The sequence below is a fragment of the Poecilia reticulata genome, linkage group LG21, assembly GCF_000633615.1.
Source record: "Poecilia reticulata strain Guanapo linkage group LG21, Guppy_female_1.0+MT, whole genome shotgun sequence".
NCBI lineage: Eukaryota > Metazoa > Chordata > Actinopteri > Cyprinodontiformes > Poeciliidae > Poecilia > Poecilia reticulata.
Window position 1 is genome coordinate 6,824,144 of NC_024351.1, and position 25,834 is coordinate 6,849,977.

General features: G+C 39.7%; 2 protein-coding genes across 4 annotated transcripts in view; both read right to left on the minus strand.

Moving 5' to 3' along the window:
• flvcr2b (FLVCR choline and putative heme transporter 2b) overlaps positions 1 to 6,757 on the minus strand; it is a 26,338-nt gene extending 19,581 nt beyond the window's left edge. For all 3 annotated transcript variants that reach the window (XR_532451.2, XM_008397867.2, XM_008397866.2), the window contains exons 1-2: positions 5,667 to 6,757; positions 1,690 to 1,831 (exon numbers count right to left, since the gene is read on the minus strand). Coding sequence is in view for 2 of the 3 variants with exons in the window: in XM_008397867.2 (XP_008396089.1) it covers positions 1,690 to 1,831; positions 5,667 to 6,242 (718 nt within the window). In the remaining variant the exon portion in view is untranslated. The remainder of the gene's footprint in view (positions 1 to 1,689; positions 1,832 to 5,666) is intronic.
• An 86-nt stretch (positions 6,758 to 6,843) lies between these two features.
• batf (basic leucine zipper transcription factor, ATF-like) lies at positions 6,844 to 13,257 on the minus strand. The gene is made up of 4 exons (XM_008397865.2): positions 13,178 to 13,257; positions 12,979 to 13,095; positions 12,081 to 12,185; positions 6,844 to 8,011 (listed from the first exon to the last, which is right to left on the minus strand). The coding sequence occupies exons 2-4, from the start codon at positions 13,039 to 13,041 to the stop codon at positions 7,805 to 7,807; spliced, it is 375 nt and encodes a 124-aa protein (XP_008396087.1). The 5' UTR covers positions 13,042 to 13,095; positions 13,178 to 13,257; the 3' UTR covers positions 6,844 to 7,804.
• Between the last annotated feature and the right edge of the window lie 12,577 nt (positions 13,258 to 25,834).

Sequence of the window (25,834 nt, forward strand, 5' to 3'; positions counted from 1 at the left end):
CACACACACACACACCCGCACGCACACACACACACACACACACACCCACACGCACGCACACACACACACACACACACCCTTTTCCCTGGGCTTAATGCTAAACTAAGCAATGTTTCTCAAGCTTAGTGCACTGGTATGCAAAATTTCTGTCACTGAAAAGTTAAGCCATGAAAACGTGACCTGATTTCAAATTGCACAGTGACTTTAATTATGTTGACCCAAGAAAAGAAAGACAAAAAATCTTAAACAAATTAGGCAATAAATTAACACTCAGAAAAATAAAGTAAAAACAAACAAAGTTGTTTTTTAGTTTTACCAGATTTTCATTTGAAAACGTTTTAACCCATAGGCATGATGTAGTAAAATGAGTTTGGAGAGAAAAAAAATATGTTCATATAGTTGTTACCTATAACTGCATAATTTTAACCCCACCTTCAAAGATGTCAGATTGAAAAATGCACGTGACACAGCATTCAGCTGGTCACATGTTGGAAGAAATTAGCTGAAGTTTGCAGTTAGCTACAACAGGAGACTGTCACACAACACAAACTCACACAGTGGTTATTCTGAATGTTACGCATGGTACTAGATTGAAATGCTTTCACAAACATCCTTTTGTTTCAAGGAATGCTAGAGTGATTACCAGTGGGCCCACTCTTTTCCTGCTAACAGAAGACAGTAATCTTCTTGAGAACTGTTTTTCCTTCCTTTATAAACTGTTTTCCTGTTTTCCTGTTTATTGTAGTTTTTTGTCGTTTTTTGCATTGTGATTAATTTACAATCTATAGAAGAGCATTAAGATGCAGGTGTGTGAAATAGATGAGCAGTTTATAATAAAAAGACCTCACAGCTGGACAAAAATGTCAAATCAGGAAGAAAAAAATAGACAGTTCACAGAAATTCAAAGATCATTATACGTTACCATTTGTCCAAACATCATGTATCCTGTGCATCATCACATGTTGCGCCACTTCCCTTTACCACAATGTACTGAATTTTCCTGTGGCGTTTGGTTTCTTTGTTTCTAATACATCAGTTACAGACCCTGCTGCGACAAAATAATACTGTTGACTTCTGTTCAGGAAAGCCTTTCAGCCAGGACATTTCTCCTGAGTGGACTAATGATCTTTGATATGAATCTCCCAGTGCGTACACATATGTCATCGGATTTTCCTTTTTATTGAATTGTGCTCTCTGTCAGAGTGTGGAAATTAAAACCATCCCTGTAAAGATCTGCTGAATAAGGACTCCCCATTAGCCCGGTCCAAAATAGACCCACACAATGCGCCTCTAAATGTCTGAGCTCTGGAAAGAAAAAAGAATAATACTTAAGGGAGAATGATGCAAAGTCTTTTCTACAATGAGCTTGAGTCTGTCACTGATGGTTTACTTCTTCATTCATTCACAGAAAGCTGCCCTTTCACTGTACAGTAAAATCCCATTTATTCAAGTTAATATTTGCCTAAACTAAAAAAAAAAATCTTTAATTATCTTGTCGCCAGCCTGAGAAATGCAACTCTGTTTAAGTTATAAGGCTCAAAACATCTTTTCTACTCATTCCAAATTAAATTAAAAAAGAAAAAAATAATAATCTGAAAAAAATCAACTCTTAATTGCTTTACAGCCAGATAAGGAAATAGTGACTTGGCACATAAAAGGCTTTACTTTTATGTGTGAGAATTATCTTACCAAAGATAACGAGGATAAAAAGAAAAGTAGCCACTCCTGCTGTTATGTAGAACATGGTTTTGATGTGCTCTGCCAGCTCGTCCATGTCTTCCAAGTTAGGCACCAGGATTGGAGGTAAGAGGAACCCGATGGCACAGCCCATCTGTGTGTTAGAGAACACAGAAACACAAAATTAAAAATGAAAAGAAGTGCCACCTTTTTTGTGATCTAAGCAGCACCAAAAGAAACTAGGATCACTTGGAATGTATGTGTGATGGAACTGAAATGAAGTGAGAGTAAAATGCTTTGAACGGGAGCTATTTAATTAAGCTAAATGGAATTGAAAATGGACATTTTGATTTAATATTTGATAGTTCAAACAAACTAAAAGACCTTGTGGTAAACAGATAATTCAGTGCCAAATACCGTTATCAATATGTTATCAATAGTTATCAATATGTAAACTCTTAGGGGTATTTCAATTACGGCCAACAAAATATCACATTACAAATTTACACCAAATATAATAGACACAAGCATCGAAAATATGAGCACAACCTGCACATGAAATGTGTTTTGCTTGCATTTTTGGATATATGTCCAGAGAGATATTTAACATCAACTGTACACAGTTGATGTTATCAACTGTAGAGGGAATTTCAAAGAATATAACTTAAATCAAAACTGAAGCAAAACCCCGCAAAACTTTCTGTAAAATGTCATTTAAAAAATTTCAATCTCTGGTAAAAATCAAATTAAGACCCCCACAAAAACGTATTATCACTTAAAATGGTCCAGTTTGAACTGAGGTGTTTCACATGAGGAGCACACAATTAGAGCGTGATTACTCAGCATTTTTAAGGACGTTTTGCACTTTCTAGCCCTCAGACATACAGTTGGCTTGGTGTGCTCCAGAATGTTGAAGTGACACAAAGTGACCTGTCCAATCAGAAAGAGACAGCACAAGTTAAATTATCATAGGAGATTTGCAAGGAAAAAAACCTTTGAACTCTAAGAAAAACACAAACGCCAGAGAACATGAAGACAAAAACCAGGAGTTCTGGAACAATGTTCTTTGGGCAGAATAGTTTTTGATACCACCAGAACAGAGGACATGTTTGGCTTAAGAAAAATAAACTTATGCCAACTCTAAATCATGGAAGTAAAAGTGTTATGGTTGCTTTGAAGCAGAATCTGGACAGGTCTGATATGTATCAGAGGCAGCCACGCTACAGTAAAACGTGAGGCGTAAAAAAAAAAGGACTCAAACTGAAGAACTGAACTGTTCTGTTCAGAACCTATCCAAAGTCCAGATCTTAATCTCACTGAGTTGCAGTGGTGTAACTTGCCAGAAATGACTCAAAGATCTCAAAGTTGAAAGTGAGAATACAAGATTAAGAGTTTTTTTCCAGCTAAAGTTGGTAGAATTACATGATGGTGTCCTAAACTTTTCCATATTTTAGTTATTAGTTTGTTTAATGAGGAAAAAGTTATTTTTTTGGTGTCCACCATAAATTAACTAAAATTAACTTCCTGAAAAAAACTCTATATTAGATATGAACATGCTTGAATAAAACTAATGTTTATGCAAGTGTCCTAATTCTTTCAGACATTTGTACATTTTACACTTTTTCATAAAACTTGTGTAAAAGTGTGAGCGTAAGCAAATTATTTGTTAGACTTCAATATCACCAATCCACACATATTAGTTTCGCCTTGTTGAAATCATCATCAAAACCAAAAAAAATTTTCCTCGCTAAAATGCACAAACTAAACCAAACTTAAACTTGAGAAAATAAGTAGAAAGATTATTTTTGATCAGTTGACTTCTTCAGACAAACCTGGTTTCCCAGAACCCCGATGGAACAAGCCGTTGAAACTTCGTTCTCTCCGAACCAAACTGAGGCAAGGTGAGAAGGAATACCAAGAACAAACACTGTGGCAACTGAGCACACAAACTGTCCAAAGAAGGTCACCAGGAACATATCCGGACTGGCACTGCTAACTTTTATCCAGGCACCGATGCAGTTAAAGGCTGACCCGGCAAGGACAACATCCCTGATTCCCCTGTCGTCCAGGAGCCAGAGGACGGGCAGAACAAGGGGCACGTATGTGAGCAGGTAGATCATAGACAACCAGTCGATGGCCAGGGCATCGACGTTGTAGAAGCGCATGAAAATGTTACTAATGATGCCATACTGGAGCCACATGAGGGCATTGTTAGCCGAGACTGCACTGAAGAGAAAAAGCATGACCCAGCGACGATGGTAAAGCTTGGTTTTGGCTATTTGGAACAGCTCAGCTTGGTCAGCCCCAACTTCCAATCTGGAGCCAGAGGAGAGTGTTCTGCCATGGGGCCCCGAGCTCCACTGCAGAGAAGCAAGGCCCAGAGAGGGACCCTTTGCAGCCTTGGACTGCAGCCATTCTTCAACGGTGAGTTCAGGATTTGCACGGTTTCCTTTCAAGGTATTGTTTTGAGGCATCTCAGCCGTCCTGAAGCGGGGCCCCTGCCTGGATCGGCCAAAGTGAGCTGTCTTAGGATTCCAGATTGTGCTTCCCAACCGCTTGCTTTCCAGTCTGGACACTGCAGAAAGATGCGAGCGCAGCTGGAATGAATAGTGGTGTGTCGTAACATGTGATCGTACTAGAATGCTCACATATTCATTACCATCAACCGTGTCAGGTGACACTTTTAAATGAGAAAGTCTAATTCTTCGGAAACCATTTCCAACACAGACTTCCATTAGTAAAAGTGAAAATAACTCTTCAACATAAAAGTCTTAAACAACTCTTGTAAAAACTAATGCTTGTAGACGGCAGAAACTTGCTACAAATGTTAATATTTACAAGTCTTTGCTACTTCTCAACACAAACTGCAAGCAACAGTCTATGTGATGTTTCTAAGGAAAAACTTACATCATACTTTCTAATATCCTGAAAATGAAGTCATTGTACTGGTCACTGTGTTTGTGCGTGTGTCTTTTTTTAAACATTTTTCAAAGCTTTTGACAGCTAAAATGTTTTGTTCCTATTTATTGAATCTCTTATTTGAACTTGCTCTCAGTTGCAACATCCCCAGCTCTGCATGATGGCCTCTTATTGTCAAATTCTTGACTCAAGAGATATTTCCACAGAAAACTACACTGCTCAAAAAAATAAAGGGAACACTTAAACAACACAATATAACTAGAAGTAAATCAAACTTCTGTGAAATCAAACTGTCCACTTAGGAAGCAACACTGATTGACAACGGGGACCCTCGTCGGGTCAATCAGTGTTGCTTCCTAAGTGGACAGTTTGATTTCACAGAAGTTTGATTTACTTGGAGTTATATTGTGTTGTTTAAGTGTTCCCTTTATTTTTTTTGAGCAGTATATTATGCTGAGTGTGTTAAAAAAATATATCTCCAGCAGATCTTCTCATACCTTGTGGCATTGACTAGAATAATTGAAATAGTACAATATTAGTTTATAGCACTTATTTCCTTTATTTTTTCCTTCTTTCAATTTCTTTGTATATAATATTCCCTTCTTTTTTTCAAAATTTTATTTATCTATGCATCATGTATCACTAATTTATGTATGGTGTTTTAATACTTACAAATTTGTTTTTCTCTTGAATAAAATGTTTCTTTTTTGCAGTTTTGTAGGTCATTAATTTCTACATATACTTACTGTGATAAGAATGCAATTATTGAAATAAAAATTAAATATCTATGTCAGTGATGCCATTCAGAACTCGTTTTGAGGTATTTGAACATATATAGTTTAAAGACTGGAAGTGGGTACTACAACATTTTGTAGACTTGTGCTTTTTGTGTTATTTTTTATTTTTTGGTTAATGTGCCACAATGATTGTTCTGTTGAGTTATTTATATTCTTTATTTTTGATTTTGGCAGTCCCGGTGCTCCATAAGTGAAGCAAGGACCTTACAGAAAATCTTTGAAAATGGGTGATTAATTAATTTGACCTATTTCTCCAGCACAGACTTGCATCACCTGATTCCCGAAGACTCCGATGGAGCAGGCGGTGGACACCTCCTCCGAACCGAACCACACAGAGGCGATTTTCGACGGCATCCCCAGGATGAAGACCTGCGCCAAGGAGCAGCAGAACTGCCCCAGGAAGGTGACGGCGAACAGATCGGACCGGACGCTGGCCACTTTGACCCACGTCCCGACGCAGTTGAGCGCCGTGCCCACCAGCGCGATCACCCGGAGCCCCTTTCTGTCCAGCAGCCAGGTCACCGGGAAGATCAACGGGATGTACGTCAGCATGTAGATCATCGACATCCAGTCTATGGTGAACGCTTCCACGTTGTAGAACTTCATGAAGATGTTTCCGATGATTCCGTACTGGATCCATTGATACGAGTTGCACAGCGAATAGGAGCTGAAGAGAAACACGATAATCCAGCGGCGTTTGTACAGACGGGTCGGCTGCGGCTCCCCGTGGCCGTCCTCTGAGCTCCGGTCGCCGGGGAGCTTAGACGCGTCGCCCGCCTCGAGCTTCGCATGGTTCGCCGAGTCTTCCGGATTTAGTTTAGTGTCTTCCAGCGTGTGTTTCTCGCTCATGTCTCAGGTCTTCTCAGTGGAATCAGTGATGCAGTACATAGAGGATCATGCAGTGCTTTCCAGTTGTGTCTCGTTTATATTATAACAACTAAAGCTAAATAAAACGATCAAAATGCGTTACAAATAACTATTTTCAGCAAAAAAAGAAAAAAAAACGAGTTCAAGTCAAAACGTTTCTGTTTGTTACAAATGTATAACACATGAGTACAGTGCCGCTCAAAGTTTGCAGCGCGTTTCCTCCTCGAAAACAAGTTTAGTAGTCACACTGTTCCCCTCAAACTATAAATAAGCTCAGCATGAAAGTTCAGCGGAATATTTCATGAATAGATATAGATTTGGAGGTCGATGTAACACGTGTTTGGAAGCCCGCTCTGACCCTCCACCCGGACTCAAACTCGCCGCTTTGAAATCTTAAAAGAAGTCGGTTCAAGTCGGCCACCAGGGCGGAGTTTAGTAATACAAAAAAAGAACTTCATCGAGGCTGTTTGAACAGTTCAGTTCAAGCTGCATAACATGGAATGAGATACGTTTTGGTATCTCCGTGAGCGAGCGAGATATCCTTATCTACTTTATTACAATAAGAGTCAGTAATAAAAATGAAACCAATTAAAGCCAGTTTATTATTACACTTACTTCCTGCTTTAATACACTGCAGATAACAGGTCGTTTGATTTAGGCCACCAGGAGTGGAGCACAAGCAAAATGTGACAGTGGAGCTCAAGGGCCACAGTGAACCCTTATCCCCCACATACAGAGCAATCCACAAATGAATTATTTTATGCTTTATAAATATAAGCTACTGTAATTCGATCTCACACACTGTTAAACAGTGCCACCTAGAGGCGTCTGAGCAGAGAAATAAAACGTCTGTCACGTGGTGTCCCTGTTATCAGCACCTGTGTAGACTTTACACACACCCAGCTGTTCTAGCAAACAAAAAAAATAACATGAACCCAGAAGGTTTACAGATGATGTTTCAGAAAAAGAAAAAGCATAAAATTTAATAAATACATCCACTGGGTCTTCTCACTAACCATTCCTTCATTTCCAGCCTTTTTTTTTTTTACATTTACATTCTTTTTGTCCACAATCAACACTGTCAAGGCTCCTGAGCATTTATGCACACACACACACACACGCACACACACACCCACACACCTACACACACATGCACACACAAAAACATATTACAAACACAAAGAACACAAGACATGAGATGACAAAAGGTGCTCTCTGAAATACTAAAAATAAGCATTTACAAATGTGAGCACAATATTTTTCTTTTCCTCTCTCTTTGTAAACATGGACTATTTGATAAACCTACTTACCAAGCCATTTAAATTCACATATGGATTCACAATCGGAAAGCAAAGAGACATGAAGAAGCAAAATAAATAGGTCTTGAATTCTACTGGTTACAGTTTGGGCTCGTTGTTTGACGGACAACTTAGCCTGTCTTGCCTTAACTATGTTTCAACAATAAACAAAAAAGACACAAGTCTCCTGTCAGTCTGTGTCTGTTGAGGTCAGTCATCTGTTTTAGCCGCAGGCCCTCGGGCAGGTCAGCGCTGGTAGTGTGGTACGGCGATGTGCTGGCGGTGGTAGCTGCTCTGATGGGGGGGGTAGAGGAGGTCCGGGGTCTGCGGGGCCAGCCCGGTGCACAGGGGCTCGTGGCTGCTCAGCACGGATGACAGGTAATTGGCCTCCTCTGTGAGCTGCTTCACCTCCTTCCTCAGGGCGGCATTCTCCTTCTCCAGGTTTTCACTTTCCTGGAAACACACATGGATAGGAATGTTAGATCGGAGCTCAAAATAACAGAAAGTGGTTCTGCGCTGCTACGCCAAGCTAGATAAATGATCAGCCAAACCAGTCGTTTTTAGGCTACTTTACATGACCTTGTGCTTAACAAGTCTTTTAAAACGTGTTGGCCAAAAGTAAGAAGTAAATGTCCTGTGACTCTATTAATGAGGGCACAACAAGCGTTGCCTGGTTACCACATCTAGGTTTTAAAAAGTTATGGTTTCAAAACCGCACTGCTCCAATATTCCATTTCAAAGTCTTTTTAAGATGCCATATAAAGTGTCAGAGTGAGTTGTGTCTGCTGGACGGCGCATGGATCGGAGTGCCCCTTCCCAACCTGTTGCTGAACATAGCTGGTGCACTTTTTGCACAAAAAGTAAACTTTTTGTTGCTTGGAAGGTTATGCTTGCAAAAAACACAGTTAAATAATAAAAATAACATTAGTGGGACTATAAATAGCTACATTATTCCAATGGATGTTGGGATAATTGTTTCTTGGATTGTGTCGTACCATTCCGTTTCACATATTTGTGTTTGTCGGTATATGCTATCGGAGTTTTGCTCGTTTTGTGCTTGACTTTTTCTGGAATGAAACAACCAAAACTTCTACTGAAAGACATATGAGCCATGCATCAATCGGCAGCCACTAGAGGGGGGCATTTCACACCAGTTTTTACATAAATGCCGCTATTTTCTGTTGTCTGCTTATAGTCTGCTATGAAGAAACGTGATTATATGAGTCCAGCACATATGTAGCAGCTGGAGGTTACTTAGTGTTATTTCAGTTTAGTTTCGATACAGGTGGCCCAAACTGACAGAAGAAAAATAAATGGAGTGTCAGAATAAAACGGTTCAGATAATAAAATAATACTCTGTTAAGAGTGAGATTTTAGGATTTGCATACCCATTTATCACAATAACAGCAATGTGAAATGAACTCATAGCCCATGGTATAAGTACGTTGGTAGAACATGGAAGCATTGGGACAAAATGGTATTTTTAAAATACCATTTTGTCCCAATGCTTTTTAAAATGGAGATATGAGGATTGACTAAAGGAGCAGTGTGACCCACAGCTCACATAAACATTGCTGCTGGTACTAGTACTTTTGAATGGATTTGGCTATGGTTACATTTTCTGTCTTGATTACGTTTTCTTTTCAACTTCACTCTGACGTTTTACATCAAAACTGAAAAAAAAAAACACAAGTGTTACTAAATGTATATGAATGTGTTTTCTTCCTCTTATTTATACAGTTTTAACAGTTTTCTGTTAAAACTGTTTTAAGAGGAACAGGCATAAAAAAAGAAGAAAGCACAGTACGTTTAAAATACTATTGAAATCTAGCACAGTGTCTTTAAAGAAATTTATTGTATCACAACATATTGCATTTTTCTTTTTTTAGCTAAAATACAACTGTGAGGGATTTCTTTGTGTGACCTTTAGAAAAAAATAACACCTTATGGTGCAGTTCTTAAAATGTAGGTCACAATTTCATTTCTCCTTTTCTGAACATCTTTCATTTCAGAGTGGGGTTTTTCAGGAATGGTGAAGTACTCCTCTGACAAAGCTGGAAAATCTCTAACTTCCCTCACAAAATTCCTGGATCATCAAAACCACAAAATGTAAAGTTATATAAACAACACAACTCTTCCAAGAAAACCAATTATCACTGTTTGCTACATCTTGGTTGTCGAATCTGTACATCCAACCCAAATTTCCACAATATATACGCAAAAAAAAAAAGTAATCTTGCACAAATGCTTAAGTTATTATTTAAATCATTTAAGATGTTTCTTTCCTGCTACTCACTGAATCTCCCTCGACACTCAGAGGAGTCCCCCAGGGAATGCCTTCATCACACAACATTTTTTTTCCTGGACAAACCAAAGGCCTTTATAACTGTTATAGGACATACCAAAGTAATGCATGCTCAACATGAGTTTGTTGACTTATTATCCTGTTAACAGGATAATGTGTTAGCATTCTGCTAAAAACCACCACTATGCGTGAAATATTTCAGCCCAGAACAACTCATCAGTTCCTTGTGTGTGGACTATCATGCAAATAATAGCTGACGTTTTCAACTAGCATTAGACATCGGATATACTTTAGCTTAAATATGAACAAGAATCTTAATTTCCTGACTATAAAACACATTATAACACAATTATTGTGAATGAATTGAAGCATATATCATATACAGGATATAGACATGTAAACATTTGAGCTACATAACAAAATGACAATATAATACAAGTCACCTAATAAAATGAAACCTATATGTAACAGTTTACAGGCTCTAGATGTTGTTTAAATGTATAGTTGTTGTCAAAGTTTTGTACTTCACAAGCGTTAATATTTTTCCTACAATGGTCTGCATCATTTATAAGCAAACTGTGATATAACATAAAACGAACTTACTCTTTTTACTAGGTCAAATTTCAAGAGTTTCTACTTTTTAATTTTGTTTTATCCTACTAATTCATTCTGTGACAACAGTTTTCATTTGGAAGTTAAAAGCACAAAATGTAAATATTTTGTTAGGTATGAGAATATTATTCATTTCATTCAAACAATGACTAAACAGGGTTTGTTTAGCCAAACAAGTCAATAAAAAATATGTAATCTTTACTTCTACACTGAAATTAAGGAAAGAAATGAGGTAACTTTGGAGTCTTCTTTACAGTGCTGTAAGACAGAGAAACAGCTGTGTTGCAGAAGTCTGGAAAAACAAGAGAAACCACCTGCAACGTCTTGCAGCAGCATCACAGTGTGAGAAGTTACCATTCAAAGGGTTTGAGAGCTCGACTTTCCAAAACAGCTTAAAAAGAGTTAATTCTACGTCACAACCAGAAAACGTTTCTTCTTTTTTTCCCCCTTTTTTGTGTTTTTTTTTCTTTACCGTCTATGTGTGGGGATTGTAGAGCAAAAATCTTCCACTCAGGTACCATAAAGGTCATCTCACCATGACCAAAACCTTCAGGTCCTTACTGTCAGAGAAGCTCTGGGTAAACCCCATGTACTTGCGTCACTTAGCCAAATACAGCCCACTGCTATCAGGGCTTTACAAGAAGTGACAGCCCTTTTTTTCTCCCCTGCTGCCCACGACACACAACATTCAAACTCATTTACAGAGAAAAAAATACTACAGAAGAAACAGGAAATAAGAGACTGTGTCACAGCAAGGGAAAAATTCACCTTCCTGTTTATCTAGCGAGACGATGAAAGCAAAACCACAGAGCATGTTCTGTGGTCCCCTGGTGTTCTTTGTGAATGTGACAGGGTTTTAAACAGATTGATAAAATGCAGCATGTTTCACTGGAAGTAGTGTCATGCATTCAGATCTGTTTCACAGAATCTACTACGGCCTACGATGTGGCTTTTCTGAAGGTCAAAATCTCTTCGAATTATCAGATAAAGTTCACAGAAGTAGATGTTCTGAAAACTGATAACAGAGTAGCGGCAGCAGAGCATGGTGTTATGGTACAAATTGTCCTATTTAAAAATTTTTAAAAATTAAAAAAAGGTTAAACAGAAGGAAATCAAATTTAGCTACTTTTGATGTTATGCAGACCTGAACCTGGAGATCCATGTAAGTCAACATAGACGACAACTATCACATAAAATTAGCTGACTGAACACACACACTCCTGCCGTTGAGCTCAGCAGGGCTGCAGTCTTTGGCGCTGGATTTTTGATTGCCCACACGTGTTAATTTATTCCTTAATCTTCTGCAAACACATCGAGAAGCACCCAAGCGTGCAGCCCAACAGAAGCCATGACACATCACCACATGGTCAGGTAGCATTTTGTAAATATAGCACAAACCTATTCCCAGAGACATAAAGTTTTCTCGTAATGGGAATGCTGTAAGTTAAGGTAAAGCTACCTGTTCTGGGCATTGCTTAACATATCCTGTAGTTAAATCTTAGTCTGTTAGAGCACGTTTTGCAAAGTAAGATAATCTGCAGGGCTTAAAGCTCATGTTTCTACTGCTGGGTGTGATGTTTGTGGCAAAGTTTTTGGCTTCCTCACCAGGTGAAGGCTGTCAGCTTTCTGAGTTTGCCTCATCCGGCTCTTCTGTGCAGCGATACGGTTCTTCTCTCTCCTCATCACTTTCTTCACGTCATCCGAGGAGCTCTGGCAAAAACACAACCACCTTTCAGTCGATGCAACGTATACAAGGACAAAACCACCCAAAACCTCCTATCTATCGCTGGTGGCTACAAATTGGAGTGTTATATATGCTAATGGCAGTTTGACAGGAGAATGGGTTTGCATAGAGCCCAATGTGAAGGGTAGGGTCAGGGAGTGGCTGAGTCTTCGGTTAGGTGTAACGCACACCCTGTTTCATGTCCCTAACGCTCTTGGTATCACAATAACTAATCCATCTCTAAATGCTGATTCAGTTGTACATCAAAGAGATAACAACTCTCTCTTTATTTGTCTGGTAACGTAGCCTGAAAGCCACCAGACACTCCCATATGAATTGTCATGAACACCAAAGGCTTGCACACGTGAAGGCAGAAGGATGACAGTCACATAAATGCGTTTTCCTGGCAGCGTTTAGATCATTCACAGTTTCGAGAATTGCAAAAAAAAAACAAAAAAAAGAAGAAGAAAAGGAAAAAAAACAAGGATTCCCACAGCTTGGGCAAGTGATGAATTGTGCAATTCAAAAAAGCCTACACTTGATGCGAGTCATGCCTCCAGCCCATGTGTGCAAGTGAAACACCCTGACAAGCTGTGAAAAAAAAGAGCTACCAAAGACAGGAGCCTCGATGGCCACAAAGTGTGCATGAAGCACAGAGAGCGATTGAAGAAACAGATGTTTGATTTATATGTGTACTCTTTCAGTAAAACTATTTGGAGATTATCTGAAAATGTAAACAAAAAATTTAAAAAAACAACAACAAAAAAATGAGACACTTACCGGTCTGCTTCCAGGTGATGGGGACTTGTAGCTTGCGTCGTTGCTGTCAGAGCCCTGAGCCATAGCCAACCACAGCGACTGAAAACCGGTGTCTCTGTCCACTTCTGCTTTGGGTTTCTGAAAAAGTGTGTATGGGTGTGTGTGTGTGTCAGTAAAGGAAAGTCTTTGTAGAGCTAGTTTTGAGCAGAACTTGGCTTACCGCTTAATGAGCAATGAGTCTTTTTCTTCCCTCTTTTCTTTCCCTCTCTGACACTCCTCCTCTTTCACCTTCTTTCTCGTTCTCTCTCTCTTTCTCTCTTTCGCTCTCTCTCTCTCTCTCACACTCTTTCTCTCTCTCACTCTCTCACTCTCTCTCTGTCACACACACACACACACACACACATATACACACACTATGAGAGTTGTATACCTAATTATCTATATCTGATGTGGCTTCTGGTAAGAATCTGGGTAAGTTGCATTAGACTGGAAGTCACATGTCTGATGGAAAGTTTGAACTCAAACTAATTGTGTAAATTCCTGAGAAATAACTTATCACATTCATTTCATCTCATCAACACCCTCAGGATATCAGGAACTTTGTGTAAGATTACAAAAACAACAACAACTTAAAAACAGTCAGCTTTCTACAGGAGACAAATGTTTTTCTTTTCTTTTGTTTATTTTGCTTTTTCTTTTTTGTTTTGTTTTGTAATTTTTTTTGCGCAGCCTTAGTTTAATGTCTGTTGGTAAGTATCAAACAGACATCAGGGGTATATCTTCTTCCCCTTTTTTGGGGGCCGTCGCATATGATGCTGCGTTTCGACTCAGTCCTCCAGGGACGCCACATCCCAAACCTCTGGCATGGGTGACTGGGCCTCGAATATCGACATGCCTAATGGTGATTTCCACATTCTGCGCTGCGCCGTCTCGCTTTGCGACACACCAGCTGCAAATAAGTGAGGGCGCCATCGAGGCCTTGCGGCATTGAGAAATGCTAAAGGGGCTCCCCTAAAACCCACCCACAGTTCCCTTGTAGCCTTTTCACTGTAAATGATGCTGCAAGTGTGGGGATTGTCTGAGAAAAAATTTAAATTTGGTGGAGGTTTACGGCCTCTGTGGGGGCAAAACATACTGGAAATGTATCAAATTTTGCCCTGAAATCCAAGCATTCTTTCAAGTGGCTTTATTCTGAAAAATTACCCCCAAAAAAAACCCCCCCCCCCCCCCCCCACCCTACAGATTTATTTTGGTTCTCCTTTTTTGTCATAGCTAAATACTTACGATTATCAAACTAATTTTGATATTAGATAAAGACAACTTGAGTCCATAAGGAAAAATAATTTTATTAAAAGCTATATCGTGAGTCTGCACAAACAAAATAATTGCCCCAGGAACCTAATGGCAGGTTTTGCAGCCCCTGCCAGCACATTAAAGCATTTTTGATAACTGGCGATGAGTCATCGCTGTGGCCCACTCTTCTTTGCAGAATCGTCACAATTCAGCCACATTGGAGGTGTTTTGAGCATCAAGGTCACTCCACGGCATCTCAATCAGATTCAAATTTAGTCTTTGACTAGGTCACTCTAAAAGTTTTACTTTGGTTTATGGGAACTAAGCAGAGGTGGACTTGGTGTGCCTGTAATTATTGTGGCCGTTGCAAAACTCAAGTGTATTTGAGCTTAAGGTTATGAATGGATATTCTCTGTCAGGATTTTCCCGGTGTCGTTTATCGTTCTGTCGTTCTGTCAACTACAGCTACAGGTAGCTACAGGTAGAGTGATGGTGGTAGACCATCACTCTACCACCATCATGTTTGACTGAAGGCAAATATGATGGTGGTCTTTTTCTTTTTCACAACAGATGTAACAGGATGCACATCCTCCAAAAATCTCCACTGTCATCTTGTCAGACCACCAGACGTTTTACCAAATGTCTAAGGGCTCATGAGTATGTTCTTTTGGGAAATATGAGACATATATTTTTTGACGGGGTCAGCAGCCATTTATGCCTTAGAGCTCTCCCATGGAGGCTTTTTTTTTCTTTTTGTTCCTTTGTCATTGTTCAAACATGAACACTGACCTTAAATGAGGCAAAGGAAGCCTGCATGTTTGTGTTCACTCAGGTAACTTTAGATGTTTTTTTTTTTGATAATGATGATGATGATGATGATGATGATGATGATGATGATGATTATGATGATGATCTAATACATTTAAGTAGTACAAAAACGAAGAACACAAAACATGATATATCTGTTCTTTTTTTACTGCACCGTGAAACCTAGAGTTAGACTAATTAAAAGCCGCAGTTGCCCTTTTACTTGTTATAGGCCCTTTCTCGTTTGGCCCCCGTCACGAGAAAGCATTTGGCGGTGCAAGAACAAGATTTTCTTGTGAGAAAAAAAAAAAAGAATCAGGACTAAAACAGCTTTGCTTGGCAGAACAGTCCTCCCACACAAAAACATGTTCCACCATCGCAGGAATTTTGAAGAGCTTGGGCAAGGGCAGACATTTCTAATACTTGGCATTTAAGGCTGTCCAACAGAGTTGAGAGTGTAAGAAAAGAAAAGAAAGGAGAAAAGCTGATTTGTCCAGTTTTGTGGTAGCCAGGAGAGAAGCACAACAAGGTTCAATACTAACCCAAAACGTGTTTGCTTCTAGAATATTCTGAGAGACCTACTTACTGAAGAACTTGGTGTGCACACACTCTTGTAATGTGATGTGTGTGTGTAATCATCCGCATTCTTCTAATACACAAACCTCAGCGATAAACTGCTCCTTCAAGTAGATCTTTCTGGAAAACACTTGCTAAGGAAGCATTTTAAGCACCCTGATAAGTGGTCAGTGTTTCTTGGAAGTAGCTGAGTGGAGGTTTCTTTTAAGCTTCTGATTTGGGAAAATGATCATTCGAACACTTCTGAGCATAAAAATATCAACACTGCTGTTGTCATGTATGAAGTATTTACTCATACACGAATGACATTTATGACTCGTCGTGTCCAACGTGTGAAGTCCAGACAGTGACAGTGTCTACTGCTACTGTTTTCGTTTTTACGAGCCCGGTGTGCAGTCAAAGAGCAATGTCAAGGTGGAACGTTGGATAATTAAAGTGCCTTGAAAACTGCTTTTACATCATGAAGTTTTATACATTTTGATCATGTTGTAAAAACAGGGTTTTGTGAATTTTAATGAGATGCTACGTGAAAAGTCAATATGAGGAGTCATATTGTATCATCTTAAAATGGAGAGGGTATGGCACAGCTAAACCTACTGTGCCATGACAAGGCCAGGAGAGGATTCATCAGCGAAGCAGCCAACAGGCTATAATAGCTTTGAAGAAACCAAACACAGCCAAACCACACATTTGTCCGGTTAGCCGAACTGCTAACAGGACAACTATTAGTCACGCATTGCACAAATCTGACCTTTATGGAAGCGGTGGTAGCACCATGCTGAGAAAATATATTAATTTTGCAGGGATACAGAGAAACTGAATTAATTCATACATTATATTATTCTGATTTAATTGATATGAATATATATTAATGTCTCAGTATAACCCAGTCAGATCAAATAAAAAAAACAATACAGAAATATTAATGCCACAATACAAATTTTAAAATCGTCTTTATAAAGACGAATGAAAGGTCATTTGAAACTGAACAGAGCGTTAAAGTTTCTCCAGCTTGATGTAGTGTGTGGTATACTCCAGAAGGAGGCGGTGTTGGACAAGATTCCCAGCTGCTTTATGAAGGATTTTGATGAAAAAATAAGCAAGAATGAGTGTTAAAGCAGCTTTAAGATGCACAAAAGTAAATAAGGGTTTGACAGTAGTTTATTAACGAATATTAAAAGACTGGGTCTCACTGTGTTGCTCAGGCTGAACTACAGCATCTATTCACAGGGGCGATCCCAGCAGTACGGGGGATTTGACCTGCTCCGTTCCCGACCTGGGCCGGTTCACCCCTCCTTAGAGGACCTGGTGGTCCAAGGCTCCCCCTGGAACACCATATCTATACTGAACTTAGTGTGGACCCCCGCTCAACATAGCCTACTGCAGCTCAGAGCTCCTGAGCTCAAGCAATCCTCCAGCCTCAGCCTCCAGGTAGCTTGGATTACAGGTGAGAGCCACCTCACCCGGCGACAAGCAGCTGATCAGACAAGAAATTGACCAGGAGAGACGAGATGCTAGCAGCAGAAGTAAGAGAGGGACACTGAGTGGCCCAGTAGTGAATATATCCTGTCAGACCTTATCCTTTCAGTTTTTAGAAAAATATGTAGAGTCACTTTGGACGGTTAAATATTCATAATAAAAGCAACACTTTAAATCGAAACTCTGACTCATTAAACTTAATCACATGCAGTAATATATTCTACCACTTGGTGTCTCTCTCCTGATCAATTTCTTGTCTGACAGCTGCTTGTCGCCGGGTGAGGTGGCTCTCACTTGTAATCCAAGCTACCTGGAGGCTGAGACTGGAGGATTGCTTGAGCTCAGGAGCTCTGAGCTGCAGTGGGCTATGTTGAGCGGGGGTCCACACTAAGTTCAGTATAGATATGGTGTTCCAGGGGGAGCCTTGGACCACCAGGTCCTCTAAGGAGGGGTGAACCGGCCCAGGTCGGGAACGGAGCAGGTTAAATCCCCCGTACTGCCCAGTAGTGGGATCGCCCCTGTGAATAGATGCTGTAGTTCAGCCTGAGCAACACAGTGAGACCCAGTCTTTTTATACTCGGGAATACACTACTGTCACACCAATATTTATATGTTTGTATCTTAAAGCTGCTTTAACACTAATTCTAGCGTCTCGTTTCAAAAAGCAGCTGGGACTCTTGTCTAACACCGCCTCCTGCTGGAGGACAGCAGATACTACATCATTTTATTAAGCATCACAAAGCTGCAACCCCTGAAACTTTAACTTACTTCTGCTGAAGTCCGACATCTGAATCATCACATCTCTGTTTGCTTGTTGTTTACTGAGTTGACTTTATCAGTTGAACAAACCAAAATGTCTCGAGTTTTTCAGTTGCACCAGCTTGATGTAGTGTCTGGTATGCTCCAAAAGGAGGCGGTGTTGAGCAGGAATCCCAGCTGCTATATGAAGGATTTTGATTAAATAAGAAGCAAGAATGAGTGTTCAAACAGCTGTGTGATGCTAAAATGTAAATTTTTTTTATCAGTAGTGTATCGCTGAGTATAAAAAGACTGGGTCTCACTGTGTTGTTCAGGCTGAGCTGCAGCATCTATTCACTGGGGCGATCCCACTACTGGGCAGTACGGGGGATTTGACCTGCTCCGTTCCCAACCTGGGCCAGTTCACCCCTCCTTGGAGGACCTGGTGATCCAATGCTCCCCCAGGAACACCATATCTATACTGAGCTTAGTGTGGACCCCCGCTCAACATAGCCCACTGCAGCTCAGAGCTCCTGAGCTCAAGCAATCCTCCAGCCTCGGCCTCCATAGCTTGGATTACAGGTGAGAGCCACCTCACCTGGCAACAAGGTGTTGCTCTGGCAAGAAAATGACCAGGAGAGACGAGATGCTAGCAGGAGAGACAAGAGAAGGGACACCAAGAGGCGAAGAAGAGAATTTTGCGTGAGCAAGTGTAAAGCGTCCTTTAGGTTTTAAGTTTTCTAGAGGTCTCTTATTGTGAATATTCAACCATTTAGGATGACTGTTCGTCTTTCTCCCAAAACTGACTGGACAAGGCGTTTTAGAGAACCACGTGATGAACGGATGGATTGTTTTGTCTTTATACAGACTGGTTCCTACAAATCCTTTCTTTAATTTCAAAAGGAGTTAATACTGATCCGTGAATCATTACACATAAAACGGCAACCAAGTCTTCTTCCAATGTTTCAGAATCTTTTCTATGTTCTATGATTTGGAGCGTTTGAAGGGAGTGGCAAGAAATGATTGTGCCTCCTAATACTAAGCAACGGTGCAACAGTTGTAGAGCTTTATCTACTGGACAAGTTCCAATACAGCTTTGCAAACATACACTAACACCTGTAACTTTTGAAAAGTTACAGGTTGTGTTAAGTGATGTTGTTTTCTGTGAATGAAAGTCATGACATTAACCAATTAAATAAATGTCATGCAACATATGTTTATATAAATGAAAAATGCCTAACTTTTCTTGACTTCTTGTCCTTTTAGCTTTAATCTTGTGGGTTTTTTGTTTTTTTCAGGGCAATCCAATATTGTAGACAAAACAAGTGAAAATACCTTTCAGACACATCTGCAAACAAAAGGTTTTGAAAAATCCACAGATTCACAAATAAAGTGTTGTCTTTATATCTCACCACAATGTGGCTCGCCAACTGCAAATTGTACTTTTCTGAGTTTTGCATTGGAAACGACCGAGTGGCAGCATGTTTCGGAATCTGTGGCGCAGTGTGGAGGGGTGTCTTTGAAAGGTTACAGTGATGAGGGTCAGAGAGGAGGATGTGAAGGGTCCTGGCACCGTGCTACGGTCTAGCAGAGAGACTGCATTGTTCTCTGACCTAAATTTTATGACGTGGAACTGCAAGGAAAACGGTCAGACTGAGTGGGACGCTGTGCAGCACAGTCTTCACCCTCGATGGGCAGACTGTGACTTCACCCAACTGTCAGAAAGTTTTAGTACTGAAGTGTTTCTCAGAAAGGATAAAAACAGAAAAACACAAAGTGTCGTCTCTTTTCCCCCTAAGTGTTACAGTAACGTTTCCAGAACCCTTCAAAATAAGTTACATGGCACAAATGCTTGTCCTGCTCTGACTTTAATAAAGTTCATTAAAGTTTATCACAAGTTTTCTTTGTTTTTTTTCCCTAAAATCATATAACATCAACTAATCATTAAAACACATGATGTGTTTGTGGTCATTCACACAGCGAATAAAACAAAACTTGCATTTGAAATTTAGAATAATTCAGCTATAATGATTAAAACAACAACCAGAATGTTGGCTCATTTACAATATTCAATTACAGAAGTGGCATCAGGACATAGGGTCATTAGATCAGTGTATCATCAGGATAACGAGATATTATCCAAGGGAAGCACATACAGTGTGAATGAAAAACTCTGGAACAGGATCAGTTTCCCACAGAAACCACTGAAGACATTACCCTGTTACATAAAAAAAAATGTATATGCTTTTTTTTATTATTTAAAATTTTTAATTAGGCTTTGTGATAGGTGGTTGGATCATATACATATTTTAAAAAAGGGAGCAATTTGTTGAATTTATTAGTTACACTGGTGCTTTAAATTATGGTAATTACTGGTCAAACACAGTCTGAACTTCCTTTAAAAATTACAATTTAGCTGTTTAATTTATATTTTTATTAAAACAGACAACTCCTGCCTGTTCCTATTTTTCCTTTGCTGTCTTGCCCTTCCTTGCCTTTCCATTAAATACTAGCAAAATTTCAAACAGAAAAGGGACTTTCAGTCAGAATGTTTTTTAGACTCATCAGCATCTCAAAAAACATCCACATTCCACCAGCGCATTTCAGGGCCTCACATCCTTATTCCACTCGCTGCCTTGAAGCTCGTCTCGGTGCAAAGAGGCGGAAGGTGGGTGGAGCAGATAAATCTCATTCTGTTTTTCATCAAGCTGACTTCATTCTTCACAGCCCTTTTGATGAGACAGGGGATCAAACCGGGGTGCAGAGTGGGGTAGAGATTTACAGCTGAGAGAAGTGTGCAGGCTATTACAGCTCAGCGCCCTGCTAATGAACAATCACACTGCGTGGAATCTGTGGATCTCATCAATCCAGGGTCACTTTATGAAAGATGACCACACTCCAACCCTGTTGTGTTAAAGGACGGCAAGATTCCTCTTCATTGTCTGGTCAGAATTTATTTTGGATTATTTTGCGTTTTGTGCCACGCTACTCAAAGTCTTGATTCATTTTTACTTTTCTAAATTTCTCCCAGTGAACTCTGAATCAAGGCCTATTTAAGAGAGGAAAAGAGAGTCTGGTTTCTCGTCGGCAAAATACGAAGTGACATTTAGAAGATGGCACTCCAGTTACCATCTCAGAGACCAAAACTGAGCCATTTGGCCAACGTTCAATAATCCTGCATGTGGAGAAAAGGCAGCACTGCACGCCACCCCGAACACAATATCATACTGATGAAAAATGGTGCTGGGAGCATTATGAACAGGGGTGGAGCTGACTGAAGGGAAAGGCTGGAAGAAAACCAGTCAGATGCTCGAAAACACTTGACTCTGGGACTGAGGTTCACCTAACGGAGAACAACAACCACTGACATACAGCCTAAGCTACAGTGGAAAGATTAGATCAAACACAATATGCTAAAATCCCCTCACCAAATCTATCTCTGGCCTAAATCCAGCTGTCTATAGCAAGACTTAAAAATTAATTTCCTGATGTTCTGCATCCAAATCTGAATGTACTTGAGCTGTTTTTTGCAACGAAACGAGGGAAAATAAAATTATTTTGATGTGCAAAGCTCTGCTGTAATTGCTGCAGAATGCATCTCTGCAAAAAAAAATTGATTCAGTGGGATGATTAAATTCATGCAACACTTTAAAAAAGATTCTTTGTAAAAAATAAAAATAAAAAAAAACAGTATTTTCTGCACTACATCAGATTTTTGTCCACTACTTTTGTGTTAAAACAGAATATGGTGCAGTAAAAACATTTAAGACAACCTGCTTTTGGGAATGCAGCTCACCATCCTACTCCATTCATTGACCCTCGAGGTATTGACATGCAGGGAGCAGCCCCAGCTGTTTCCTGGTGATGCTTGGGATTATTGCGTGTTGTCATCAGGTTTGCGGCGTCTCGTGGGAGAGCAGAGATGAGGACCGTAATTAGCGTCGCGGCGAGGCCAGCCGCTCGCCAGGCGTTCCTTTGGCTCCGCTGGAACCCTCTGGGGACACCGAGGCGCGTGGCAAACCTGTAGGGTCCTACCTGTGGCTGAGAGGGGTGATTAGTTACGTTTGAAGCTCAAGAAGCCGTGCAATTGGTAAACCAGTTAATGATAAATGTGCAGCACTCTAACTGAGGCATTTCACAGTGGAAGAGATGGTTTCATCAGGGTTATTAGGACTGAATAGTATTCGAAAGGCATTTTTTCATTGGAAATAATGGGTTGTTCTTCTGTTTAAAAGATTAAAGGAGAGGGATTAGGCACTGTGTTCAGGTAGGAACAAACATTAGTGGCTTTTGGAGATATCAAACAACAGCAGTTAAATAATACTGAATAATAATGTTTGAATAACCAAACAACAGTCATTTTACTGTTTTTTTGTATATTTTACAACCAACCTCTCATATGTACATTTCCTTACCTTCCATCTATTTACATTCACAGTGACTTTATCTTGTTTTTTTAAATGTTTTTATGTATGTATGTATGTATGTATGTATGTATGTATGTATGTATGTATGTATGTATGTATGTATGTATGTATGTATGTATGTATGTATGTATGTATNTATGTATGTATGTATGTATGTATGTATGTATGTATGTATGTATGTATGTATGTATGTATGTATGTATGTATGTATGTATGTATGTATGTATGTATGATTAAACACCTGAAAAGGAACCTATGCAATTTGTACATGTATGACGATTGTTAATTTTTTGCAGCCAAATTAAAAAAAGAAAAAAAAGGAAAAAAGGGTTCAAACGTTGTTTAACAGCTGTGATTTTATAATTTTTCCACAGTTTATAGGAAGATTTACATTTTCTATGTAATTTGTTATGTTTATATAAAAACCCTAATAAGTTAATGCTATTCCTTGGGGATGGTGATGGTCCTTCAACTTCAATTTCACAGTCTTTCCATTGTGAAGCATATAAACAGAAGAATATAAGAGGAAGAAGAGAAATAATAACGGATATGTTCATCTCTTGAAATTCATCCTGAGGGTATTTTCCCTTGCTTTGCCGCTGTTGTTTGTCGACTGCCTCGGCTGTTCATTGTCCAGTCATCAGGTCCACCTGTGTAGCAATCCATCAATCTCTTCTCCAGCATAAATGCATCTCTATTCAGTCAAGTATTTGTCAGATCCTCTGTCATGGTCAGCCTGAAACCCCAGTTGTTTGTTTATCTCCATTAATAAGCAGGAAGTGAAGTAAATGCTGTTATTAATTTCATTATTATTAGCAGTAGCAGCAGCAGTAGTAGAAAAACTCAAAGATAAATCTCATTATTACTTTTATCTAAACACTTTCACTCTGTTATCAACATATTCTTCTTGTTTTGCGTGTGTGTGTGTGTGTGTGTTTTAGAGTCAGCGTGCAGTGGTGTGTGCAGGCGTACGACGGCCTCCTGTGCTCCATCTGCGCCGACTGCTGATGAGCAAAGCCATGAAATAGATCCAGCTGGAGATGTGCAGAGGAGCCCAGAGTCTCGTGGGAAATCATCCGTACCTCCCCACGACCCCAGAGAGCTATCAATAAGTGGGTAATTGAATTTTAAGTACAAACAGTGCCGTCAAAAGAGGCGTTGTCGTGCTTCTGTAAGCGCGTGGATGAGTGCGCATGATGGGGGGTGTTTAGCTGTGTGAACATGGTGATGCTGTCATCTCTCTCTCTGAGGGGCTTTGCACAGGAAAGGATAAATGTTTAATCCATTAAATGACAATCGCGGCCCGTAAAGGTGCAGAGTGGCTGGTGGAAAGAGGTGAGACGACCGAACTGCCCCTAACCTGGGTGAATCTTCTCATCCTGCTGATTAAACCTCAAACACACACAGGCTAAAAGGATTGCATGAGCAGGGGGGGGGGGGGGGGAGGGGGGTCATCCACCGTTACAGATGCGTGGGGTTGCTTGTTGTGTTGTGCAAAAAGCATCAAAACAGGTGAAGCTTTGTTGCTGCAGCTGCAGCATCGTCCTCTACAGTTATTACTTTTTTCCCCCTTTTTTTTTACAAATGTCCCCAGTTAGTAAATATTCCATTGCAATCTGTGGAACTGCAGCATTTTCTGATGTATCCTTAGTAAACCCTGTCTTCCTTAGTATTCAAGATCAAAATATGATGTGACACAGAATCTCGTTTCCCTTAGCAACCCTTCAAAATGGGAAAGACAATAGAACATATGATTAAAGTAAGGCAAATGTGTTGAGATTATAAAAAGTCAGAAAATAGCTTAAAAAAATTTTGTACTGGGTTTAATTTGCCCAAATGAAGTCAGAGCAATAATTGAAAAGTTTAAAACAACTGGAAGATGGACAAACAAGGCTGGAGAAGGAGTGAAGTCTTTCATGAAGAGAGGCTAAAAGAAAGTCAACAACAGATGACTTCCTCAATTTATTATGTTTTCATGCCCTTTATCTAAAGTAATAATACATTTAATTTTAGTATTTTTGGATGGAGAATTACTGGAAGATTTTTATTGCCGTTCACATTAAGCTTATTGGATCAGCTAGTCGCTTTCCTCCTAAAACTGGACAACCAAATCGTTCTTTTGAAGTTACTTTTGGTAATAGAGCTTCTAAACAAGACGTAATGATGAAAATGGGAACTACAACTGGCAAGAACGTTCTTGTTGTTTAATTGTTTTATTTAATTTAAATCCACGTACAGCAAGAGGCATTTCAGACAATTTAAGAATCATCTAAACCTTTAGAGGATTTAAAAATGGAGCAGAACAACACCTTGCATTAAATAATTTGGCGCATAAAAGACATCAAGATGTTTGGCATCTCCAGCCAAAGACGGAAATTAGTTCAAAATCTGGCAGCGGCAGCGAGGTTACTGTGACACAGAGTTCAATAAACAGTGTTTGTCAGTGTGATCGTTAGGTTGCACTCGTGATCCAAAACGAGTTTGCTAGCTGAGGTTTTCTCATGCTGCTCGCACAATGGCCCGTACGTGGGAGCTGCCTGGTGGCATTGCTTAATTAGGCGAAGAGTTGATTCATTTGCACTAATTGACAGCTAATTAAAGGAGTGAGGGTACATCGGATTGACGTCCCTGTGAGCGGCACTTTGACCGCAGGGGATGTTACAGAGAGGGAATTATGAAATGTTGAATCTTCTGAGCACCACCTGCCGTCAGGAGTGGCCCCGGACATATGGGCCGCTCTGTGTGTGTCTGAGTGTGTGATTAGTCAAATGGGCTCATCTTACAGTGCTGAAATGCAGCCTGTTGAGCGCCAGCTGCCTGTACTGCGAGCGTTTCATCTGCACCCAGAAATAAGAAAGTATCTGAACAAATCTAAAAGATGTTGCTGAAAGTCTTTTGGAACCAGAGCTTAATAGCAAGGAGAAATATCTGCGGTTAGATATGACCCTAATTAGGTGTGCCCTCTGACCTCTGGTGGACATGAAGCATCTGTCAATTTAACGCTTTTTAATCTTTTTAGCAAAATGCTTACAAAAACATTTATTTTTGGATCAGAGGTCACGTCCACTTTCTAGTATACAATGGCAAATCCATGAGAAAGCTGCATGTTTGGTGGCATATCCAACAGAAACTACAAGTTAAGTTTCTGTCATATTTTGTTGCAAAAGCAGGAGTCAGCAGCTTTACCAAACATTAGAGACATTTTTGCCTTCAGTCCAGCTAAACCAAAGCAACATACATTTTTGAAACAAAATAGCTTGTATTGATAAAGCCTGATATAGAAAATGTGTTTATATTTTTAAATAACGGCAAAAAATATATTTAAGATTTTAGATTAAACACATTTTTAATTGGACATTCAATTCTTATGGAAAATGTAAAATAAATAAATAAATAAATATATATACACTGCTCAAAAAAATAAAGGGAACACTTAAACAACACAATATAACTCCAAGTAAATCAAACTTCTGTGAAATCAAACTGTCCACTTAGGAAGCAACACTGATTGACAACGGGAACCCTCGTCGGGTCAATCAGTGTTGCTTCCTAAGTGG

What these genes read in the sequence shown, in the direction of transcription:
- batf (XM_008397865.2), bottom strand. Translation starts at nt 13,041, where the DNA reads ATGGCTCAGGGCTCTGACAGCAACGACGCAAGCTACAAGTCCCCATCA. An exon ending in CATCACCTGGAAGCAGACCG is followed by an intron (nt 12,186 to 12,978) that starts GTAAGTGTCTCA and finishes TGTTTTTGCCAG; the next exon opens with AGCTCCTCGGATGACGTGAA. An exon ending in AAGCTGACAGCCTTCACCTG is followed by an intron (nt 8,012 to 12,080) that starts GTGAGGAAGCCA and finishes GTGTGTTTCCAG; the next exon opens with GAAAGTGAAAACCTGGAGAA.